This window comes from Enhydra lutris, unplaced genomic scaffold, assembly GCF_002288905.1.
Source record: "Enhydra lutris kenyoni isolate GAN:26980312 unplaced genomic scaffold, ASM228890v2 scaffoldscaffold21, whole genome shotgun sequence".
NCBI classification, from domain to species: domain Eukaryota; kingdom Metazoa; phylum Chordata; class Mammalia; order Carnivora; family Mustelidae; genus Enhydra; species Enhydra lutris.
Window position 1 is genome coordinate 44197902 of NW_019154105.1, and position 19648 is coordinate 44217549.

Sequence of the window (19648 nt, forward strand, 5' to 3'; positions counted from 1 at the left end):
TTTTTTTTTTTTTTTTTTTTTTTTTTTTTTTCTATTTTTTATTTCTGCTAACCACCTCTTTGAGAATGGAATTCCTGGTGACTTAGACATCCATTGGTAGCACATTTCTTTATTAATACTGCTTCTTTTATAAGTTTATTTATTTCAATAGTGTTCTTCCTTAAATGAAGGGGAGGAAAAAAAACAAAAAACAAAAACCTTGAAAATCAAATGCACAAGTGAAACAAGCAGTGATTGGCTGACACCCCACGGCCAAGGGCGGGCTCCAGCAGGTTTCGGAGTAGCAAGATCATCAGAGTATGGTGCATAATGGAGCATCATATTAGAGTGGAATTCAGCCAAACACAGTAATGTATGGATGTAGACGCATCTGAAAGAAGGAAAATAAAGATTTATGCAGGTAAAAAAAAAAAAAAAGTGTGATGAAATTTTCCCCAATATCTTCTACCCAATCAGAATGCTGTGGTAGAGGTTTTGGTGCAGAAATTTTTTATTTACTAATTACCTGTTTGTAAATAATAAAAATGCCCAGGGCGGGTAAAGTTAACTTGTCAGATGAATCCTACTCAGAAGCTTTATTAGTTTTTTTTGTTTGTACACAGCATTAGAGTTCAATATAAACATCACCAAATTCCTGAAAATAAACTTTTATTCCGCCTTTAAAACATTAATTCACCAGAAGTGATAATTAAGATTAGTTTTAGTGGTTTCAGCTCAATTCTTCTTGGAATGTGATTTCTCCCACAACACTAATGCTAAATAAAGCCTGTGTAATGTTCCGAAACGGAGTCCCTGCTTTAGAAAAGATTCTAAGGGCTTTTAAAATAAATAAGAGAGAAAAGTAGAGCTGACTCAAGATCTATATGAACAGATCTTATTATTTCTATGGAGTCACAGTAAATAAATGGATGGGGAACCTTGCTATAGTCCAGAAATTGCTTATATACAGCTTAAACATAAAGCTCTAAATAATTATTATACTAAATTTCCAACATAACCTCTACCACTCTCCTCTCTCAGGAAAAGATATGGTGGCAAAATATCTAATAGCCTTGGTGACGATTGTGAAGCAATGGTTATCACAGTATATTCAGCTTTTAAAACAGTTCAAATTTTATTCTTGAAATTAATAAAGTCCATCATTAGCATTTTATCACTATATAAATTTAAACTATGATACGATGGATTGGTTAATTGCCTAACAAAAGAGGCAATCCAACTGAAAAATTAAAAAATGTCACATTCTTTTAAAATTTGCTAGAAAACAAAATTAGAGAAAAGTTAGTTCACAACTGTGTGTTAAGGACACTATGAAGGTAGAGCACAATGGCAAAGTTGGCAAAATGCAAAGGAGCATAGAAGCCAGACACAATCATCCATATTGATGAAAAAGGTAAAAGATTATTCTGATTAGAATACATATAAACTTTCTATACATACTGTATAGAAAGCTTCTATTAATTTCTATTAAGATTATGTTTTTACTGAGGTTATACTAATCCCAGATAGAAGCTTACATCCTATTGTCATGGTTCTGTTAAAATTAAAAATTCTGTCAATTAACCTGTTGCATATATGTTCTAAACAATGTTAAGTTACTTCAATGAGTGTAATCAATTGCTATTTTACATAGGGAAAAAGAATCATTAATTTCCTTTGAATAGCTATAAAATTTGAATTATAATTTCTCCAATAATTTACAGATTAAAAACTAGAGCCTAAAGCAGAATTATATTCTATTGTAAAAAATTCAGTCTTCCTAACCAAATATATAGTTATACATACACAGGTAAATCTCAGCAGATTTCTATCTCTATTGAAATATATATAGTGAAAGTTATGTGACTTCAATTTTATTCATAGAGATAAAAAAACAGAACCAGAACACTGGCCTCTGCATTCCATGACTTGTATCCACATTGTATCCTCAATAATCTTGTGATCTCAACCAAATTATTTTATCATAAAGGCTTCAACTTCTTAAGTTTCATTGCATCAGTCAAGGAACCAGCAGAAAACCAAATTCACACCTCAATGGTACAGAGAGAGAAAGGCCTCAGTCTCTCTTCATATAAAATGAGGGACCTGGTTTTGATGATATCTTTTAATTCAAAAATGTGATGACTCCAGTGATTTTTAGGTACAAACACTAAATGGTTGATTATATTTTCTTTCAATTTTGTATATGTTTAAAGTTCAAATATGTTCCATATATTAATGCATGAATATCACAATGAAATAAAAGTCCAATGGTGCCATACTTGGTTTATATGAATATATCTGTATGTGTTTGTGTGTGCGGAGAGACAGAGAAAGAGATACCAGGTGTACATTTTTCCACATTTATAAGGTATGCAATTACTCCAAAATAGAAGATAACAGGAAAGAATGATTTTGCTATATTTATCCAGCTGCATGATTTACTTAAAATCTATAAATTGACTTTGTGGTCTCACGTCTAAGTTATTAATTGACTTGGGATAAGTTTGAGATAAGTTTCAGATTGTCATACCTTACATAAAAATTTATATATGCAAGGTAGATCAGATCAGTGGATGACCCTTTCCTTATTCATAGACATCCAGAGATCTAGGTAATGTTGCTCTAGTAGATATCTCCTGACAAAAGACATAACCTTTCATCAGTTATTAGCCACTCGTCTATTACATCAGGCCAAATGTAACAGAAATTTCACCATATGCAGATGCCCTGTGCCTCCTGAAAGTGTTTCTGGTTATACACAGAAGAATCATATTGTAGAAATTATGCTTATCAAAATGAAACTAGAAGCTGTGGCTGGCATCACTCTGCAGATGCATTCCTACTATAATATGTATGATGTAATGTACATACACGAACAAACTGATACTTAGTTTTCTCAGTGCTGAAAACTCTAATAGATGACGGCAAGTCATCCATTTGCTTCCAGACTGGAAGTAACTTAAAAAGTAATTTCTGCTGGGGCGCCTGGGTGGCTCAGTGGGTTAAGGCCTCTGCCTTTAGCTCAGGTCATGATCCCAGGTCCTGGGATGGAGCCCCACATCGGGCTCTCTGCTCAGCAGGGAACCTGCTTCCTCCCCTCTCTCTCTCTGCCTGCCTCTCTGCCTACTTGTGATCTCTCTCTCTGTCAAATAAATAAAATCTTTAAAAAAAAAAAAAGTGATTTCTGCCGTATTTTTTACTAAGTATACAATGAATATATTGAACACAACTTGAGCACTTAAAGAGAATATTATTCAGACTACATTCCGCAGTTCCAAAGGCAAAGGAAACTATCACTGGATTTAATATGAATTTTTCTTGAGCATTTCTGCATCAGCTACAAATGGATTTTTAAATTAATGTTTATTCAGGCTGTATCTTCCTTACTCTTGCCAAAAGTAAAGTACTTTACTTTCCATTTACTAAATACAATAAAATTTTTACTTGCCAGTGCATTATCTGAATAAGAGCATGGCATGAATAAACTCAACAGGACCTAAAAATAATAAACAAAGTAGTGACTATACTTTCATATGCTTACTAATCTTCCGGAATTATACTATTCTTTAAAAAAATTGAAAAATATTTAACACATAATACGACTCTGAAGATTATAAAATAAGTAGAAAAATAGAATTCCTCTGCTTTTATTTTATAAGTCAAAAGCACAATTGTATTTCCAAGTCGCAAAACTTGAACAACCACTAAAACCAGGTTTACCAAGCAAAGGAAAGGTGGACACTTAATCTCAATAATGCTGTCAATGATCCACATTAGGCTCAATTAGACACATTATTTAGTTGAGAGCAAAGGCTATTGTTTTAACTGCAAAGGTCTGAACTATGGAAACCTGGGCTACATCATCAGGTTTGCTAAGGTGTGATTTTCAGAAAGGAAAAAAAAAAAATACAGCAACTCTGCAACACACATCTTTTAGATTCTGCCAAAGCGTAACTACAGAAGCTTGATTTAAAAATTTCTAGACCCAGTGAAAACAAGCCAAAAAGGGGGGAGGGGCATTATTTACAAACTTGTTTCCATAAAGCTATTTAACTTACTACAATATAACCATTAACAGGATTTAAGAGCAACACTTTGAAATGTCTAATTATCATGAAGATGAAAACACTGTAAACAAATACCCTTTCCACTATATCACAGGTAAAGAACTATGTTAAACAATTCAAGAGAATTATAAATACAATGAAGACTTTATGTCAGATGAAATCTCTGATTTTTAATTAATCCCTACCATAAGGAATTAAAATATGGCATCCCTCAGGGTTTTTCTTAGATAAATTCAGTATCAAAGGGGGGAATTATAACAAAACCTGTGTTCTTTATTTTATTTTATTTTATATCAAATTTAAACACAGAAAATACATTTTGGCAGTTGTTTTTAGGTAAAGCTAATATCTTTTAAAAATAAAAATAGAAAATCATCTACTTATGGTGCAAACAAAAATCAGAACAAAAAAGATCCTGTTTATTGTGTCAGATGTCTAAACAGAATGTAACTTTGTAAATGGATCCCTTGTCCCCTGACAGCAATATTGAAGAGATGAAGAGTATCAATTACTATTACTAATTAGATTAAGGGGAATGTGTTTCATTCTCCTTTATTTCATTTTGTTTCAGCTCTTTATTATGGTAAAAACTTTACACATCTTTTGAATACCTAACAACATATAAGTTTTCCAGTCACTTTTGGCAAACTGCATGATTTATACCAATGGCTTTGCAGGTTTTCTATTTTGGTATACAGACTTCTTTGCTCTGTTAAGAGTCTCTAACACCATACATTAGTTTATTTATGAGCATATCACTTTGCCTTTTAAATAGGATGCCACAACAGTCTAGCTATTGGCTGTCTTAAATATTCAAGAATATAGAGCCAAACTCATTTGATGAGCCAAATAAAGCTTAAGTGACAGCACAGAACACATGAGGGGGTTGTATAAAATATCTATAAATCTGCCACCTGATATGTCCGTTCCAAAGTTTAAGATTATGCAAGTTAAAATATAAATGCCATTCAGCCACAGGACAAAACATTCCATTAAGATGACAGTGAAGAAGTAAACATTCTGAAGAAAGATGTTTTCACACACTTTTTGCACTACATGTTATCATTTTCCAAGGAAATTGCTATAGACCTTAATTTATCTGTGGGTGTTCCTAAGCCATCTTAGAAAAGTAGTATTATTTTACCTGGACATGTCCTTATTTACAAAAGGGATAGAAGTACCAAAAACAAAACAAAAATCTTCTTCTTCTAACTCCAGGTAAAGCAATAACACAACAAATATAACCTTCCACTTAGTAAATTACAGGTTAAAAGAAATAAGTAACTCACAAGCTCAGGCTCACAAGAATCACATATTTTCAAAAGCTATTTAATGTAATGAAGTTCAATGAAGTAACCTATATTTTCTTGGATTGCTGTGGTAATTGGATATAAAATCATGTGAAGTCTGTTTCTCCTTAACCAAATAGCTGCAGTAAAGTACTATAAGTAGCAAATGTTTCTTTAGGAAATTGATTTTTAAAACTATGAAAGCAGTAAGGAATTAATATCTCTTTTCTATGTCTTTAATGAGCCCATCAATAACATCTTTAATGACGCTATAAAACAAGTTTTTCTTTTGCCTTAATTCTTCTCACATTGTACATTCCACATGCAAAGCATATTTAATAGAAAAACTATTATTTGATATTATTTGACAATCATAGATGTGTTTTTCGAGATGAGCTCTTGTGATAAGAAATATGTGGCATTTTATTAGTGGGGCTGCTACAGCATTAGACACAGCAATTTCCAAAAGGTTTTACTTGCCGAAGTCAGACCTTGGTGGGTGTAAAAAGTAAACTTTGTGAGCATTACATATATCACACAAGCAAAACTTACAAAAATAAATTTTCTGTTTTCTGAAGTTATCTAAAAATATGCTTTTTAAAACTGTTTCTACATCTCACTGAAAAACAACGGTATTGAATATTCCCTATAACTGTAATAACGTCAGGGTATCACAAGGCAGACCAAAATTTTTTTTTACACAGTGCATCAAACAAGAACATTTCTGTTGTTCAGCTTAAATAATAAATGGATCATGCACTTTACTTTTTCTTATAAACTTTTAATACCAAACACGAAGAATGCAAGTGCTAACTTCATAGCCTCACAGAAGTCTAGTTGTTACAGATACTGAAGTATTAAAAATGCAGTTTTGCATGATATTTGTGTATCATTAAATGTTTTTAAATCGATATTTTTGTCAAAGTAATCAGTATTTAAGTATCTCAGTCTTGCTACTATATTTGCATGAACCAGCCTCCATGATCTGTACAATCTTACATAATACATAACACAGATAAAACTTTTATAGTGTTCAATTTGCATAGGCACCAGTAGTAACTTTAGAAATTCCCCCCCGGGATGTAATTATACACTGAGTAGCCACAAAACAAAATAGTTTCAGGTTAAAGCTAACCACCCAAACCATATATACATATTTTTCCTGAAAATAGAAAATGTAGGATGAATTAGTACTGTCAAGGATAAAGAGATGTACAAAACACCGCCTACTTTGAATATATTCTTAGACAGCTTAGTAAACTCTGGTTTGGTAGGTTGCAAAATACAAGGGGGTACCTCGCGCGGATGGCCTGTGGTCAATTAATGATCTATGAATTCACATTAATTCACTGCTATTAAGTTTTTAAATAATAGCTTTAAAAGAGAAAACAAAACTTCACAGAAGATGTTCTGTCTAGAGTTACTAGCCTTCTGTGGGATATTTAGATGTATTTGGAACACATCTTACCTGTTTGCTGTACTTGTTATTGGTTTGACAGCTGTATTCAGAGCAGTGATCTGATCCAATTGAAATGTTGTCTCCTGCTCCCACAAAGGTGTTGGCTGGTGGCAGATCTTGTACGGCCTGGTGTTTTTTTCCTGCAGTTGGTGACTGGGGGTGAAGCTGGACAGTAGGCAATGGAGAGCTAGATTTGTAATGTCTGGCCAGGTCAGGACTGCCAGGCCCCCCATTAACAGATCGGTATCGCCCCATGCTTGGGCTATCTGACAGCTTCTCATTGACACTATCATACCTCTGTCCATTTGGTTTAGAAGCTTCTACAGTGACAATGCTGCTGTATAGAGGCTGCTTAGATTTTTTGTTTTTCTTGTCCTTTTTAGGCTTTTTAGATTTGTCGTGCTGCTGGGGTGTAAAAAAGTCTTCGTGATCCTTTTTGCCAGCTTCATAGCCATTTTTATTTTTGGACCGGCAGTACCTTGCCATCACTACAATTAAGATGATTAGAATCACTGTCATAATTCCAGCAACCACCCCAATGACAATACTGAGTCTCTGCTTGCTAATTTCATAACTTGGGTCACCAGCTATATCCTGGGTGAGTGGGGTGTGCAAACTTCTGGCTATCTGGGAGTCAATCACAGTTGCATTAGAAACACTTTCATTGACAAACACATGCACCAGAGTCGTGGTGGACTGGGAAGGCTGCCCACTATCATTCACTTGCACAACCAACCTGTGCAAGCCATAATGCTTTTGGGTGAGTTTTCCCACTAAGGAAACCACACCACTGGTGGAATCAATCTCAAACAGCTTGAAGGGATTCCCTCCCACAATGCTGTAGTTAAGGTCTGCATTGATGCCATCGTCACTGTCTGTTGCCAACACTGTAGCTACTACTGTCCTGACGTTACTCGAAGGTGGCAGTAAAGTGTAGGAAATGTTTCTGGGAAGGGTAACTGTGGGAGCATTGTCATTCTCATCCATCACAAAGAGAGAGACTGTGGCTGTGGCGGATCTGGGAGGATCTCCCCCATCCACAGCCTTGACTCTGAATGTGTATGTGGTCTGATGTTCCCGGTCAAAAGACATTGTGGAGTAAATGGTCCCCGTGTCATTCTCAATGGAAAAAATGTTACTGTTTTCTTCGATGTAGAGGCTCATCTCCGCATTGCGCCCCTTGTCAGCATCCATCACCGTGACCATCCCCACAGGGCTGTTGGGCTGCAAGTTTTCTTTCACATAAAAGGTAAAGACGTCCTGCATAAACTTAGGGTCATTGTCATTCTTGTCAGCCACCTGCACAATCACGGTGGTGCTGCCCTGCAGCACTGGGATGCCTTTGTCTTTGGCGTTAACTTTAAACTCATACCTGTCTGTCTGCTCTCGGTCCAGCACCGTATTGACAAGGATGTCCCCAGAATCAGGATCGATGGCAAAGATCCCCATAACGGAAGAATCCAGAGAGTAGGCAATCTCTGCATTTTTCCCACTGTCAGCGTCTGTCGCCAGCACCGTGGCCACCCTCTCTCCAGGGATGTTATTCTCGGGAAAGTACACCTCCACCACCGACTGGCCAAAGACGGGCGGGTTGTCATTGGTGTCTCCTACCTTGACAACCAGGGAGTTGTTGCTGGAGAGGCTGGGGCTGCCCGAGTCCACCGCCACTATGACCACGTTGAATTCCCGGGTGGTCTCATAGTCCAAAGGTGCCGAGGTGTGCAGAAAGTACTTTTTCTTGTTCTGGTCGCCCTCTGTGTCGCTGGCGGGCTTGAGCTGGAAGGGCACATCACCCACCACGGTGCAGGTGACTACCCCGTTCTCGCCTTGGTCTCGGTCGGACACCTGTACCAGAGCAATGGGGGTGTCGACCAGAACATCCTCGGCCACGTTGGCCACCCCGTCCTTGAGTGGGATACGCCCGATCTTGCGGATTTCAATGGACGGCACATTGTCGTTCTCGTCCTTGATGTTAAGGACCACCGTGGCCTTGTCGGTCTTGGGGGGCTGCCCGCGGTCGCGGGCCATGACCGTGAAGCGCAGCTGGTTCACCTCCTCGCGGTCGATGCGGTGCAGGACACTGAGCCAGCCGGACGTCTCGTCGAGTCGCAGCAGCCGCCGCACGGATTCGGTAGCCGCTCCGAACACATACTCGATCTGTCCGTTGACCCCCACGTCCAGGTCCGCGGCACGAAGCTGCAGGATGGGAGTCCCTGGGGCGCTATTCTCGGCTAGGTCAGCTTCATACACGCTCTTCTCGAAGCGGGGACTGTTGTCGTTCACGTCGGTGATGAGCACCCTTAGGATGGCCTGAGAGGAGCGAGGCGGGTCGCCACCGTCGCGCACCCGCAGGGTCAGCTCGTAGGAATCGCGTTGTTCCCGGTCCAGCGCCCCCTTCACAATCAGCTGTGGCTGCTTCTCGCCATCCGGGGTGTCGGCCACCTGCAGCTCGAACACGCTGCTGCGGCCACCGGGGTTGATCCCGCCGCCGCCCTCTGGTGCGTCCGGCCGCCTCTTGGAGCCGCCCGGGCCGCCGCTGCTCGCGCCGTTCCCGCCGCCCCCGGGGTAGGGGGCGCTGTCGGCAGGCCCTGCGCGCCGGCCCTCGCCGCCGCCGCCGCCGCCGCCGCCGCCGCCACCGCCCCCGGGCTCCTGGAGCAGCTCGTAGCGCTCGATGCCGTTGCGGCCGAAGTCACGGTCCGTGGCGGTGGGTAGCAGGTAGAGAGTGCCCACCGGTCGGTTCTCCTCCACCGTGAGCGTGAGCACGGGTGACGGGAAGGTGGGCGTGTTGTCGTTGATATCGAGTACGATGACCCGACCCTCGAACAGGTCCACCCAGCTCTGCGAGGGCCCGATCACCGACACTTCGAAGTCCAGAAAGCACTCGTTCTCGTCGAAGATCATCTGACACTGGGGCAGCTTCTCGCGGTCGATGCGCCGCTCGCTCGTGCTCAGCTCGCCGGTGAGGTTGTCGATCTTTAGGTACTCCGAGCCCGACTCGAGGCTGAAAGTCACCTCACCCGAACCCGTCACGATGCCCAAGTCCGAGGCGACGTTGCCGATGCGGACGTCCGCTGGGCCCTCCTCAGCCAGTCGATATCGGAGGAGTTGCTTGGCGGCCGCCAGGCTGAGCGAGAGCGGCAAGAGGAGACAGCAACCCAGGCACCAGCCGCGCGCCCACCCCGCGGTCCGCATCCTCAGCATCTTCTCCTGCTGCTGCTGCTACTGCTCCTTCTAATCACAGCCCCCTCGGCGCCCCCCTCCTCCGGGGCCGACCGCCTGCCCTCCTCCCAGTCCTCTTCTCTCTCCCGGAAAGGAGGAAGCGAGAGGAGGGAGGGGGCAAGAGCACCGTGCGGAGTCGGCCAGGGGGACCGGCGATAGATTCTTCTTCTTCTTTTTTTTTTTTCCTTCTGCTTCTTCCGAAAGTTATTGTTTCATAATTCATGCAATGGGTGCTAATCGCCCGCTCGCCGGCCGCCGTTCAGTCGCAGTACTCACAGTTCACGGGACACTGCGCGCCGCGGGCTCGGCGCCCCCCCCAGAGTCATCCCCGCAGCGGGCGGAGGATCCCGGGCTCCGGTTCCCGCTCTGTCGGATGGGGCCGGAACCGCTCCGGCAGGCGGGTGGTGGAGCCGGGAAGCGGCGGGGAACAAGCCTGCAGCCTCCCCCGCCTGCCAACCCCGTTCGTTTTTGCTGCTACTCGAGTTGCGTCCAATTCACGTTCCAGCCACTCACTCCAGACCCAGCTTCTGCTCCGGCTGCCCTGGCAAACGTGAGTTGCTTCCTGCACGAGGCACCGGGGCCCCCAACAAGCCAGTCTGAACTCTGACTCTGCTCTGGCAGCGGGGGAGCCAGTCAACAGATCGAGAATGAAAATCCCTGTCAGGTCGCTTCGGGCACCGTGCAGTGGAGACCACTCGCGTCACACAGCGGTCCGCGTCCGGGTCCCCCCCGCGCGCCGAAGAGCAGCCCGAGCCATCTTCAGAGACGCCCAGAGTCAGTCTCTTCTCACCCCCAAGAGCTCGGGTTTCTCTTTTTTTCTTAACAACTCTGCGCAAGGTCATTAGTCACGAAGCCGCCGCCTGAAACCGCAGCAGCCGTTCGCCCGCGGGGGCGAAGGCTGAGCCGTGCGCACCGCGCGGTGCCCAAGTTTGGGTTCGCAGCCGCAGAGTCCGTGCCTTTCCTCACCTGCATTCGGCCCGCAATTCGGAGCACTGGGATCTGCAGCGCTGTGCGCGATTCAGGGAGGAGATTGCAGCCTCTCTCTCTCTCTCTCTCCCCGCTCTCTCTCGATCCCTCCCCTCCCTCCCTCTCTCTCCTCCCTCCTCCTCCTCTCTCCTCCCTCCTCTCCTTTCCCCTTTCCCCTTCTCCCACTCTTTCTCTTGCACGCTCCCTCTCTTTCCTCCCAGTCCCAATGCTGGCAACTCGGGCTGAACTTGATCCCTTTGCAGTTCAAAGGTGAGCAAACCAAGCTCGGTGCTCAGGCGACGATGGCCTGGCGAAAGCCCCCGGCCGGCCTCCCCCAACGGCAATTAACAAAGATGCCCAATTCTGTCCGGATTTCCGAAGAAAAGCCAAAGGCACTGGGGAGGGGGTGAGCGGGAGGTGGAGTCAGAGACAGCTGCCAAGTAGCTTAAAAAAAAAAAAAGAAAAAGAAAAAGAAAAAGAAAAAGAAAAAAAAATCCAGTTTGCCAAGGGGAGAAAAAGTGCCAGTCGGTTGTTGCCTCGGAAGTGCCCTGGCACGGCGGGTGAATTCCGCAGTTGTCTCGTCCCTTTTCGCGTCTGGGAGAGTCTGGTGCGGGCGCGCTCGCCGCCCCTTGGACTGCCAAAGCTCCAAGACACTGAATGGCAAATAGGAAGCTCCCGCTCGCTAGCCGCGAGCCGGAAACCCGCAAGTTTGCCCAAAGTGGTGGCTGCTTCTGGGAGCTCGCAGGCTGACTTGCGGCTCAAAGCTTGTCCCTGAAGCTGCTGTTGCTGCTGCTGCTGCGGCGGCGGCGGCGGCGGCGGCGGCGGTAGCAGCCCAGCCACCGAAACTATACACTCGCGGAAAGGGAGGGACGAGGGTTGAGGTGAGAAAGGCAGACAGGAGTACTAACCAGCCGCCCCACTCCGGAAAGCCCAGCTTCAGCTCCGGGGGCCACTCTTTGTGCGCACAATCCAGCCAGTCCCGTCCCCTTTAAGCCAAAGCTTTCCCCCCGTCTCCCCAGCGAGTGCAGCCACTGTTTTCTCTGGAGACTTGCTTTCCCTCCCTGGGGCTGGTAAATTTCCTCCTCTCCCTTACTAATGCCGAGTGCGTGTGTGAGAGCACTGGAGCGGGTGTCAGAAAAGGTTTCTTTCTTTTTTTTTTTCCTCCCCCTTCTCAGACGATGCCCCCCCCCCCCCCCCCCCCCCCAGTGTCTCCGTTTCGCGATTTAGCATCTTGGTTAGGGCATGGTTAACGGTGGCTTGGGGGATCCCGCGTGCGCCCAGGGAGCCACGTTGGTGTTCTGAGAAACCATGATGGGCTGCAGTGGTTAAGAGAGGACATCAAACTCCAGAGAGAGCCAGAGAAGGATCCTTTTTTGGGATTGCAGACTTCGGAGGGTTGGGGTTGGGGGTTTGGGGTGGTGCCTGTCTTTGTTTAAATGCTTGGCATTCCTGTCATCGTGCTCGCTTAGGGGGGGGTAGACCGTGTGTGTGTGCGCGCGCGCCAGGGGAATAAACACATGTTGGAAGCCTCCGTGTTATTTTCTGAGCAGAAATCTGCAGCCTTTAGTAACTGGCAAAGTGTAGCGTCACCTATCTGGATAAAAGGGAAATAAACTTTAATGGCAACTTTGTGTACCGAAGTGTCCCTAGTTCCGTTTCTCTCCTTCTTTTGACTTTGTGCCACTCGATCGTACATGGTATTCCCCCACGCGAGGCTTCCCCGGTTTTCAGTCACAGCCACTGAAGTCCGCCTCATCAGATCTCAATTCTCCTTGTGTTTCTTAAACTGTTGCCATTTGTTCTTCATTTATTTCAGCAGCTAAGGGGGCCCGTCAGGATTAAGGGGGCTGAGGCGGGCAGGAGATATTTGGGGACAATCTTACCATCTCAAAAGAGCAAAGAGGCTGCTGCTGGGATTTGGTTGGTCCTCGCCTCATCTGCCCAATGTATAGGCATCGAAAGGCCTCCTCTTAAAGGAAAATTTAAGATGAAAAGAAGAAAAAAAGAAAAATCAGTCCAGAGTGGGTACTCTGCCTTTACGAGACCTAGGTGAGCAGGCAAAATGCCTAAAACCAAACACTAATAAAGTCTACGAGCAGATGTAGCACGCGGTTATTTGGGCGGGCGCAGCCAGCAGGATTGCGGGAGACACGGCTGAGATTTCCAAGGTCTCCCTATAGGGGATCCTGGAGGCGCGGAGGATGAAAGTGTCAGGGAGCTGGCTTTTCAGTCTGCTAAAGCAACTGCACTCAGGGTGTAGCGGCTTCTCTTCCCCGGCCAGGCCAGGAACCCGGCCACCCCCACATTCCCCAAGCCCGCTGCCTCCCCAGCCTCTCCGCTCTATATCTGCAGCATCAGCGAGAAAAACCCCGCGCGCAGACTCAGTGCACACCGCCGCAGTCTGGAGCCGGGGGGCGGGGGCGGGCGCCGCAGCGTTTCCTTGGCCCGCTAAGTGGCTGTAATGCTAAATCCTCTTATATTTGGAAAACTCTGGTTTATCAAAATTCTTGCCTCCCACGACACCCGGTCCTCCCCCCCCCCCCCCACCCCCGGGTCCGAGGCGGAAGAGGGAAGCCTTTTCTCCACCGCGGCCTTGCGCCGGTGCATTCCGATGCGCGGCAATATGGTGCAGTGCACTCGCTCCTCTAACCGCCTTTACTAAGATTTTGCAAACTTCTGGCAGCCGCGTGGGCAGATACGTTGTACATTCACTCTTCCCTCGCCAGACCATAAACTTGAACAAGCCCCTGAGCATCTTCAAACGTTCGCCCACCGCTCCGGCGCGCAATCTCCAGGCGCACACCAGCGAGGGGCGAAGGAGTGGGAGGCTTTTCCCCAGAGCGCGGCAGATTTCTTCCCAGATGACGGGGGTGGGGGTGGGAGTGGGGGATGGAGGTGGGGGTTGTGCAGCGCGTCCTTCACAGTGGAGTGGTTTCCCCCTTGCGAGCGGGAGGTAGTCTCCAGTCCGCCCTCCCTACTCATCCTGACCAACTCCGCCGCCGAGCCAAGCCAGCGTGGGAAATGGGTCCGACGTGTGCGGCATGGAGAACAGCGCGCCAGACTGCCGGGGCCGTGAAGCCTCCCGGCTTTCCACCCTCCCCCATCGGTCCCCGCCTCCAACCTTTCCGCGGGAGCAGCCAAGGACCGGATGGTTTGCCCAGCAGCGCTGTACTTGGGCAAGGGAACGGAATAGGCGGGGTGGGGGTGTGGGCGAGGTGAGAGGAGCCCTCGGGGCGCCCTTGCCGCGGTCGGAGCTCCCAGTCCTCTTCCGCCCCCTGTCTGGGGACTGACACTCCAACTCCAGCCTCCCGCCGGCGCGGAGGATGAATGGAGGCGAGAAGCTGTTTCCCCCACCCCCGCCCCATTTCCGCAGTCTTAGAGCCAGTGTCACAAGTGCTCAGCAGTTTCATTAAATGGAACTGGGGGACTTAATCCCCCCCGGTACCAGACCTCACCACGGCAATATGATATCCGGATTCGCTCCCACCCACAAACCCCGCCCGGCTTTTCAGACTCGAGGCAGCATTTATCTTCCCAACCTGAGAGGAAAGGGTTCAGAAGGAAATGGGATCGAAAGTGTAACCGGCTGTAATAAATTAAAGAGCCCGCTGCTGCTGTGCTGCTCTTGCTGCTGCTTTGGCGGCCAGAGCTGAAGCGAGAAAACGAGATCAGTTTTCTAAAGCCAGAGTTGATCAGAGTGATAGCACGTCATCGCTTGCATGAAGCAAAGTATTTGAGAGAAGCTTGAAATGTTGTGGATTTGGTTATTCTCTCTCTGTGTGTTTTAAAGGAATATTAGGAGAAATGACCTCTTGAAACCAAGATAAAAAAATGATTAAAATAGAAATGGTATCCCGTTTTAATAAACATTTAATCAAAGCTTGGCCAAGGGTTCCTTTCCTTTTTATGCCAGAAACCTTGCCCTATATTTACCATACAGTAGTTTTTTGTTGTTGTTTTAAATTTACCTACTAACCCTGCCGTCTTGAAACTGCTTTGCAGTTAAGAAATTTCAGTGACTGAGCTGTAAAATAGCATTCAGTGTCCGTGAGGTAGTTTAAGTCTCAAAAAGACAGGAAAGGAAATAACAAGGACAACAAAAGTTTATTGGTAAGAATACAAAGAAGTAGGTGCCAAAGATACGATCTCAGGGGGCTTTCATTTATTATAGACGCTCTATTCACGATTGTACAAGAAAAAGGTTAAATACAGTAAACATGATAGCCAGTTCTTGTAAGAAATATAAAGCAGTTTGATGGGAAGGGAGAAAGTGACTCAAGAACTCCACCAAGGGACAAACAGAGGAAATGACACCCCTAGATCTCCAAATCCATTGACCTTTTAGTCTTTTTAAAAAGGGTCCTCTATATCCACTTACATGGGCATATATGTTTTCCGGACCTTTGTGATCAATCGTTTCTCCAACTATTTTTGATAAAGTGGATGCTGAAGTCTTCTTTTTCCAAGTAATTATTAGAAATTATTGTTCCTTAAACATATCATTTCAAACGATAAACTACAACTGTCTCACTATTGTCTTATAGCAAGTATGGTTCTGATTCTGGGACTGTGAGAAACTTTGGGCAGATTTTGCAGCCTTAAATCTATGCCCGTAGTATTAAAATGAGTAGCAGACTGAAGAAGCTAAATTATTCATTGCAATAACGGACTTTTTGATGGACATTAAAACTCAGCAGTTTAAATAAGGAAACCACAGATTTCCTTTTAAGCAGGTAGTAACTGCTTGCCTCAGTGGTTATTTAATTGGTCTCCAGCCAAGAAGTAGAATCAGTTGTGCTGTTTAAATCATGCAATCATGTTATGCAAAGCCATATACTGTATTACAATGTATTGATAAGAGACAACACAAGAAGTAAACTAAGTTGATTTATACCATCTATTGGATAATTATAAAAACATTTCTAAAAGGACAGTATAAAAATTCAGTTCACAGAGAATAAGAAACTCAAGAAATTAATTTTTAAGTGTTCAAGTATTAATTCATAGGCTATATGATTTGTCTATTAAACTGAATGTTTTAGTATTTTTAAATGTCACTTAATAGAAGTGATTTTCACTTTTTAACCACAGATTAATAGCTGATTTTTGTCAATTTCTTAAGTTTTAAATGCCAAAACATGCAACACGGCATAGATTTATAGTTTAGGTTATATGTAAATAAAGATCTAGTCAGTTATGAAAACTGGCAAGCACATTGTCTTTTACAAGATAATTTATGATTTTTACCCATATTCACAAAAATCTAAGCTTGGGAGAAAATACAGTATTTTGCAAAATTTGGGTGAGTTTTTTGGAAAAAGACCAATGGTAGGTTAGAACTGTACATCCTATTATTTGTGGTGATTTGAAGCTCTTCTCTGTCACTATCTATGGTAAAATTGAACATTCCAATGCCCTTTGCAGCATGAACTTGAGACATTTGACATTTCTTTACTATCAGGCAGGATATGTCAAATGCTGCTGTGAATAATGACCTCTAAGCTAGATAATGTATTGAGGATTTTGGGGGGAAATCTCATTATAATAGCTTGTATGAGTATAATACTCAAATAAATCACCTTGCTTATACTAAGAGTGGTTGGAAATTATGAATTAGCTTTCTACGTTTTAGCCCCCGATTATATTAATTTATACTAACTAGATCACGTCTTATGTTAATTACCAATACCAGGTGGTAGAAACTGTTCATTATTCAATCAAATTTAACCCATTGCATTTAGAAAATTCAAAATACAAAGTGAATCTGGAGCACTTTGACGGACCACTTTAACAGCAATGAATTTTGCAGTAATAGATGCTGATTGTTACGTGGTAATCATTGGACCTTTCCCCAAATTATTTTTGACTTCTGGACCTTGAGTAAGATGGCACTTCTCGGCCCCCTTGTGGCTAGATGAGGCCATTGACTAGGTCTGGGCAATTGTGAGGAGAAGCGTTAAGTTCACTGCCAAAGGAACATGGATGCCTGAAATGAATCATTGCTCAACTTCATCAGTCAAACTGATTATTAACCTGACCTAGGACCGATACCTGGAACTTGTTAAAAAAAAATGTCAGATCAACATTGACTTTAGAAACTAGTGGTGTTTTCACTGCTATTTGAGCACTTATTTGATGCATTATCAAGTAAATCTGATTGAAAGGTTTACAAAGTAGACAATATGGGTTTCAACCGTAAACCCTACAAATCAGCAGTTGTGCTATTTAGCCACAGGTGGAAATCGAGGTCCATCAGCAAGGCAAGCTCTTCATAAAGCTGTATAAATTTATATCTGGTGATTTTTAATAATTAGCAAACATAATTTTAAATTTTATTTTTTTCTAGTAGCTGGTGTAGAGTTTAACACTTTGAACAGGACTTTTAATAAAGTACTATTGACTTGCAATGAGATGGAAAGATAATAACTATTCTGTGTATTTATGGTTATTATATCCTGTTTGGCTGCATATACAGATTATCATTTTTATCTCAAAAATGACTGGATAAAAACCTACTATAAGGATGTAAACAGAAGCTTTTAGTTCAGCTAAGTTATGTATAAAATGTTAAGTGTTTTGATGCATTATGAAGCTAACAGCCGTGATTAGTAACAATATATCTCATCAGTAGTATATATCTGATTTCAACACTGAAAGGTTTACTAGATCTTTCTGTTTCAGAGTGTTTCCTTATTCTCTCTGGATGTTAGCTACAGCCTAATCATGTCTGCCTATTTGGAGGGAAGAGAGCACCTACCCCTGCCTATTTGGTGACATTTGATATAGTTTCCATTTTCAACTAACAAAGTGGAAGTTTTGCTTCTATATTTCTTGTCAAACAGATGTATTTAAAACATAGGAGAGATGGTGAGAGAAAACTAGTGTAAGCTTAAAAAGGTAGAACCAAAACTAAGGGAGTGCCCCAGTTTCTGTTTTGTTTTGTCCTATAAAATAGTGCTTTCCAAAGGTCTATAAGCCAATACCACCTTCAACTACCAAAAGTTACCCTGCTTAGGTGTCGTGGTCAGTGCTCCTTAGTTTCTGAATTACTTTCCTGGGCAGACTTAATGTGATGCTAATGAAGCTTAAGCTTTCAGGTCTCTTACCTGATCAACCTCTTTGAAGACCTTGAGGTGAGGAGAAAGCAGTAATGTCTTTGCAGAGTCACATGGTTTTGAAATTTGCAATAGTCAGAATTTTAAGTGCAATACCTTAGGAACCCTGATCCCCTCCACTCCATTTTCCTTTATCACACTTCTTGTTTAATGGTGTTTGAGAGTTCCAAGCATGTTGGAGATCTAGTTAAGGAAAAATTCAGATGAGGATACATAGTAGTTAAAGGAAAGTTCAGATGGGGCTACATTTAATTTCAGTGTGTTTTGTGGGTTCAGTCTCTCTCAGTCATAGCCAAGTTATTGCTGACAACCAAGTCTTCCAAGAATTTCCTCAACATCCACTGTATTGGCACAGAAGTATAGTGCCAGAGGTTCTACAGTGATATTTCTTTGAAGCCACAAACAAGTCTGTAGAATGTTCTTTCAATTGCAGTTGTCTCTACTTTTCTTTTCTTTTCTTTTTTTTAAAGATTTTTATTTATCCATTTGACACAGAGAGATCACAAGTAAGCAGAGAGGTAGCAGAGGGGGGCGGGGGAAGCAGGCTCCCCGCTGAGCAGAGAGCCGGACGTGGGGCTGGATCCCAGGACTCTGGGATAGTGAGCGGATGGGAAGGCAGAGGCTTAATCCACTGAGCCACCCATGTGCCCCTGTCTCCACTTTTCAAAAGTTCTAGCTATACCACTTTGCTTTTATGAAAGACCTACATTGGCACTTGTTTTCACTAACTGAAGGAAATCCAAAGAAGATCTTTGTCTTTACAAAAGAAGACAAAAAGAAAATAGAGTTGAGTGTTTTGTAGCAAGCCATTGTAGAAGTAGCGTGGGAGAGTGGGGCCACCAATCTCCTTCCCTGGGAACAACACTCGGCATCTCAGCATTGCGCTACTACAGCTTTTAACTGCGTCTGTGAGCATTTGTGCTTTATGTCAATTTATTTTGTGTACCCATTAGTTAAATATGTCATAAATTATCAGAAAAGCCTAAAAGAGTTTACTTTTTGAGGCTGGGGACCTTCAAAGCAATTTCCATATAAACTCGTGGTAATTGTTTCTTCCCTTTCTGTCTTTCCAGCTTCTGAAGATTTTCGTAGGAACACGCTACTTTCGGATAGCAGGGGAAACCTGTATTGAACGTGTAAAATCCCCACTGAAGAATGTGCTTCTCACTCATGTCTCATCAAAACGGAAATACTCTCTTGTAAGGAATTAGTAGATACACCAAGAGATTCACTTAAATACACACTATTCATTTGAGTGTGTGTAATATCTAAACAGAAATTGTGTAAAGACAGAATTTATCAGCATACCTGTATTTGAAGGCACAGATATATAGTAATACTGCAAAGTTTGTGTGTGTGTGTGTGTGTGTGTGTGTGTGTGTGGTGGGTGACTTTTGGATCCATGTGCGTTGGAGTTGGCACTTTTAACACATTTTTTTCTGATCATCTGGCCCTTCCACATAAAAAGACACCCTATATCCACCAATGCAGTAAAGAGACCCTAAAAAAACTAGTGTTTCAATGACACACAATTATTCATTAATAAGTGAA

At 43.6% G+C, this 19648-nt stretch overlaps 1 protein-coding gene across 3 annotated transcripts in view; it reads right to left on the minus strand.

The window, feature by feature from the left end:
* Positions 1 to 10009, minus strand: part of LOC111149292 (protocadherin 7) — a 431882-nt gene extending 421873 nt beyond the window's left edge. For 2 of the 3 annotated variants that reach the window (XM_022506280.1, XM_022506281.1), the window contains exon 1: positions 6807 to 10009. In XM_022506280.1, coding sequence (XP_022361988.1) covers positions 6807 to 9998 — 3192 coding nt within the window. In that variant the 5' untranslated portion in view covers positions 9999 to 10009. Of the gene's footprint in view, positions 1 to 86; positions 371 to 6806 lie in introns of those variants that run through there. The other variant, XM_022506282.1, reaches the window with a different exon arrangement.
* Positions 10010 to 19648: the final 9639 nt, after the last annotated feature.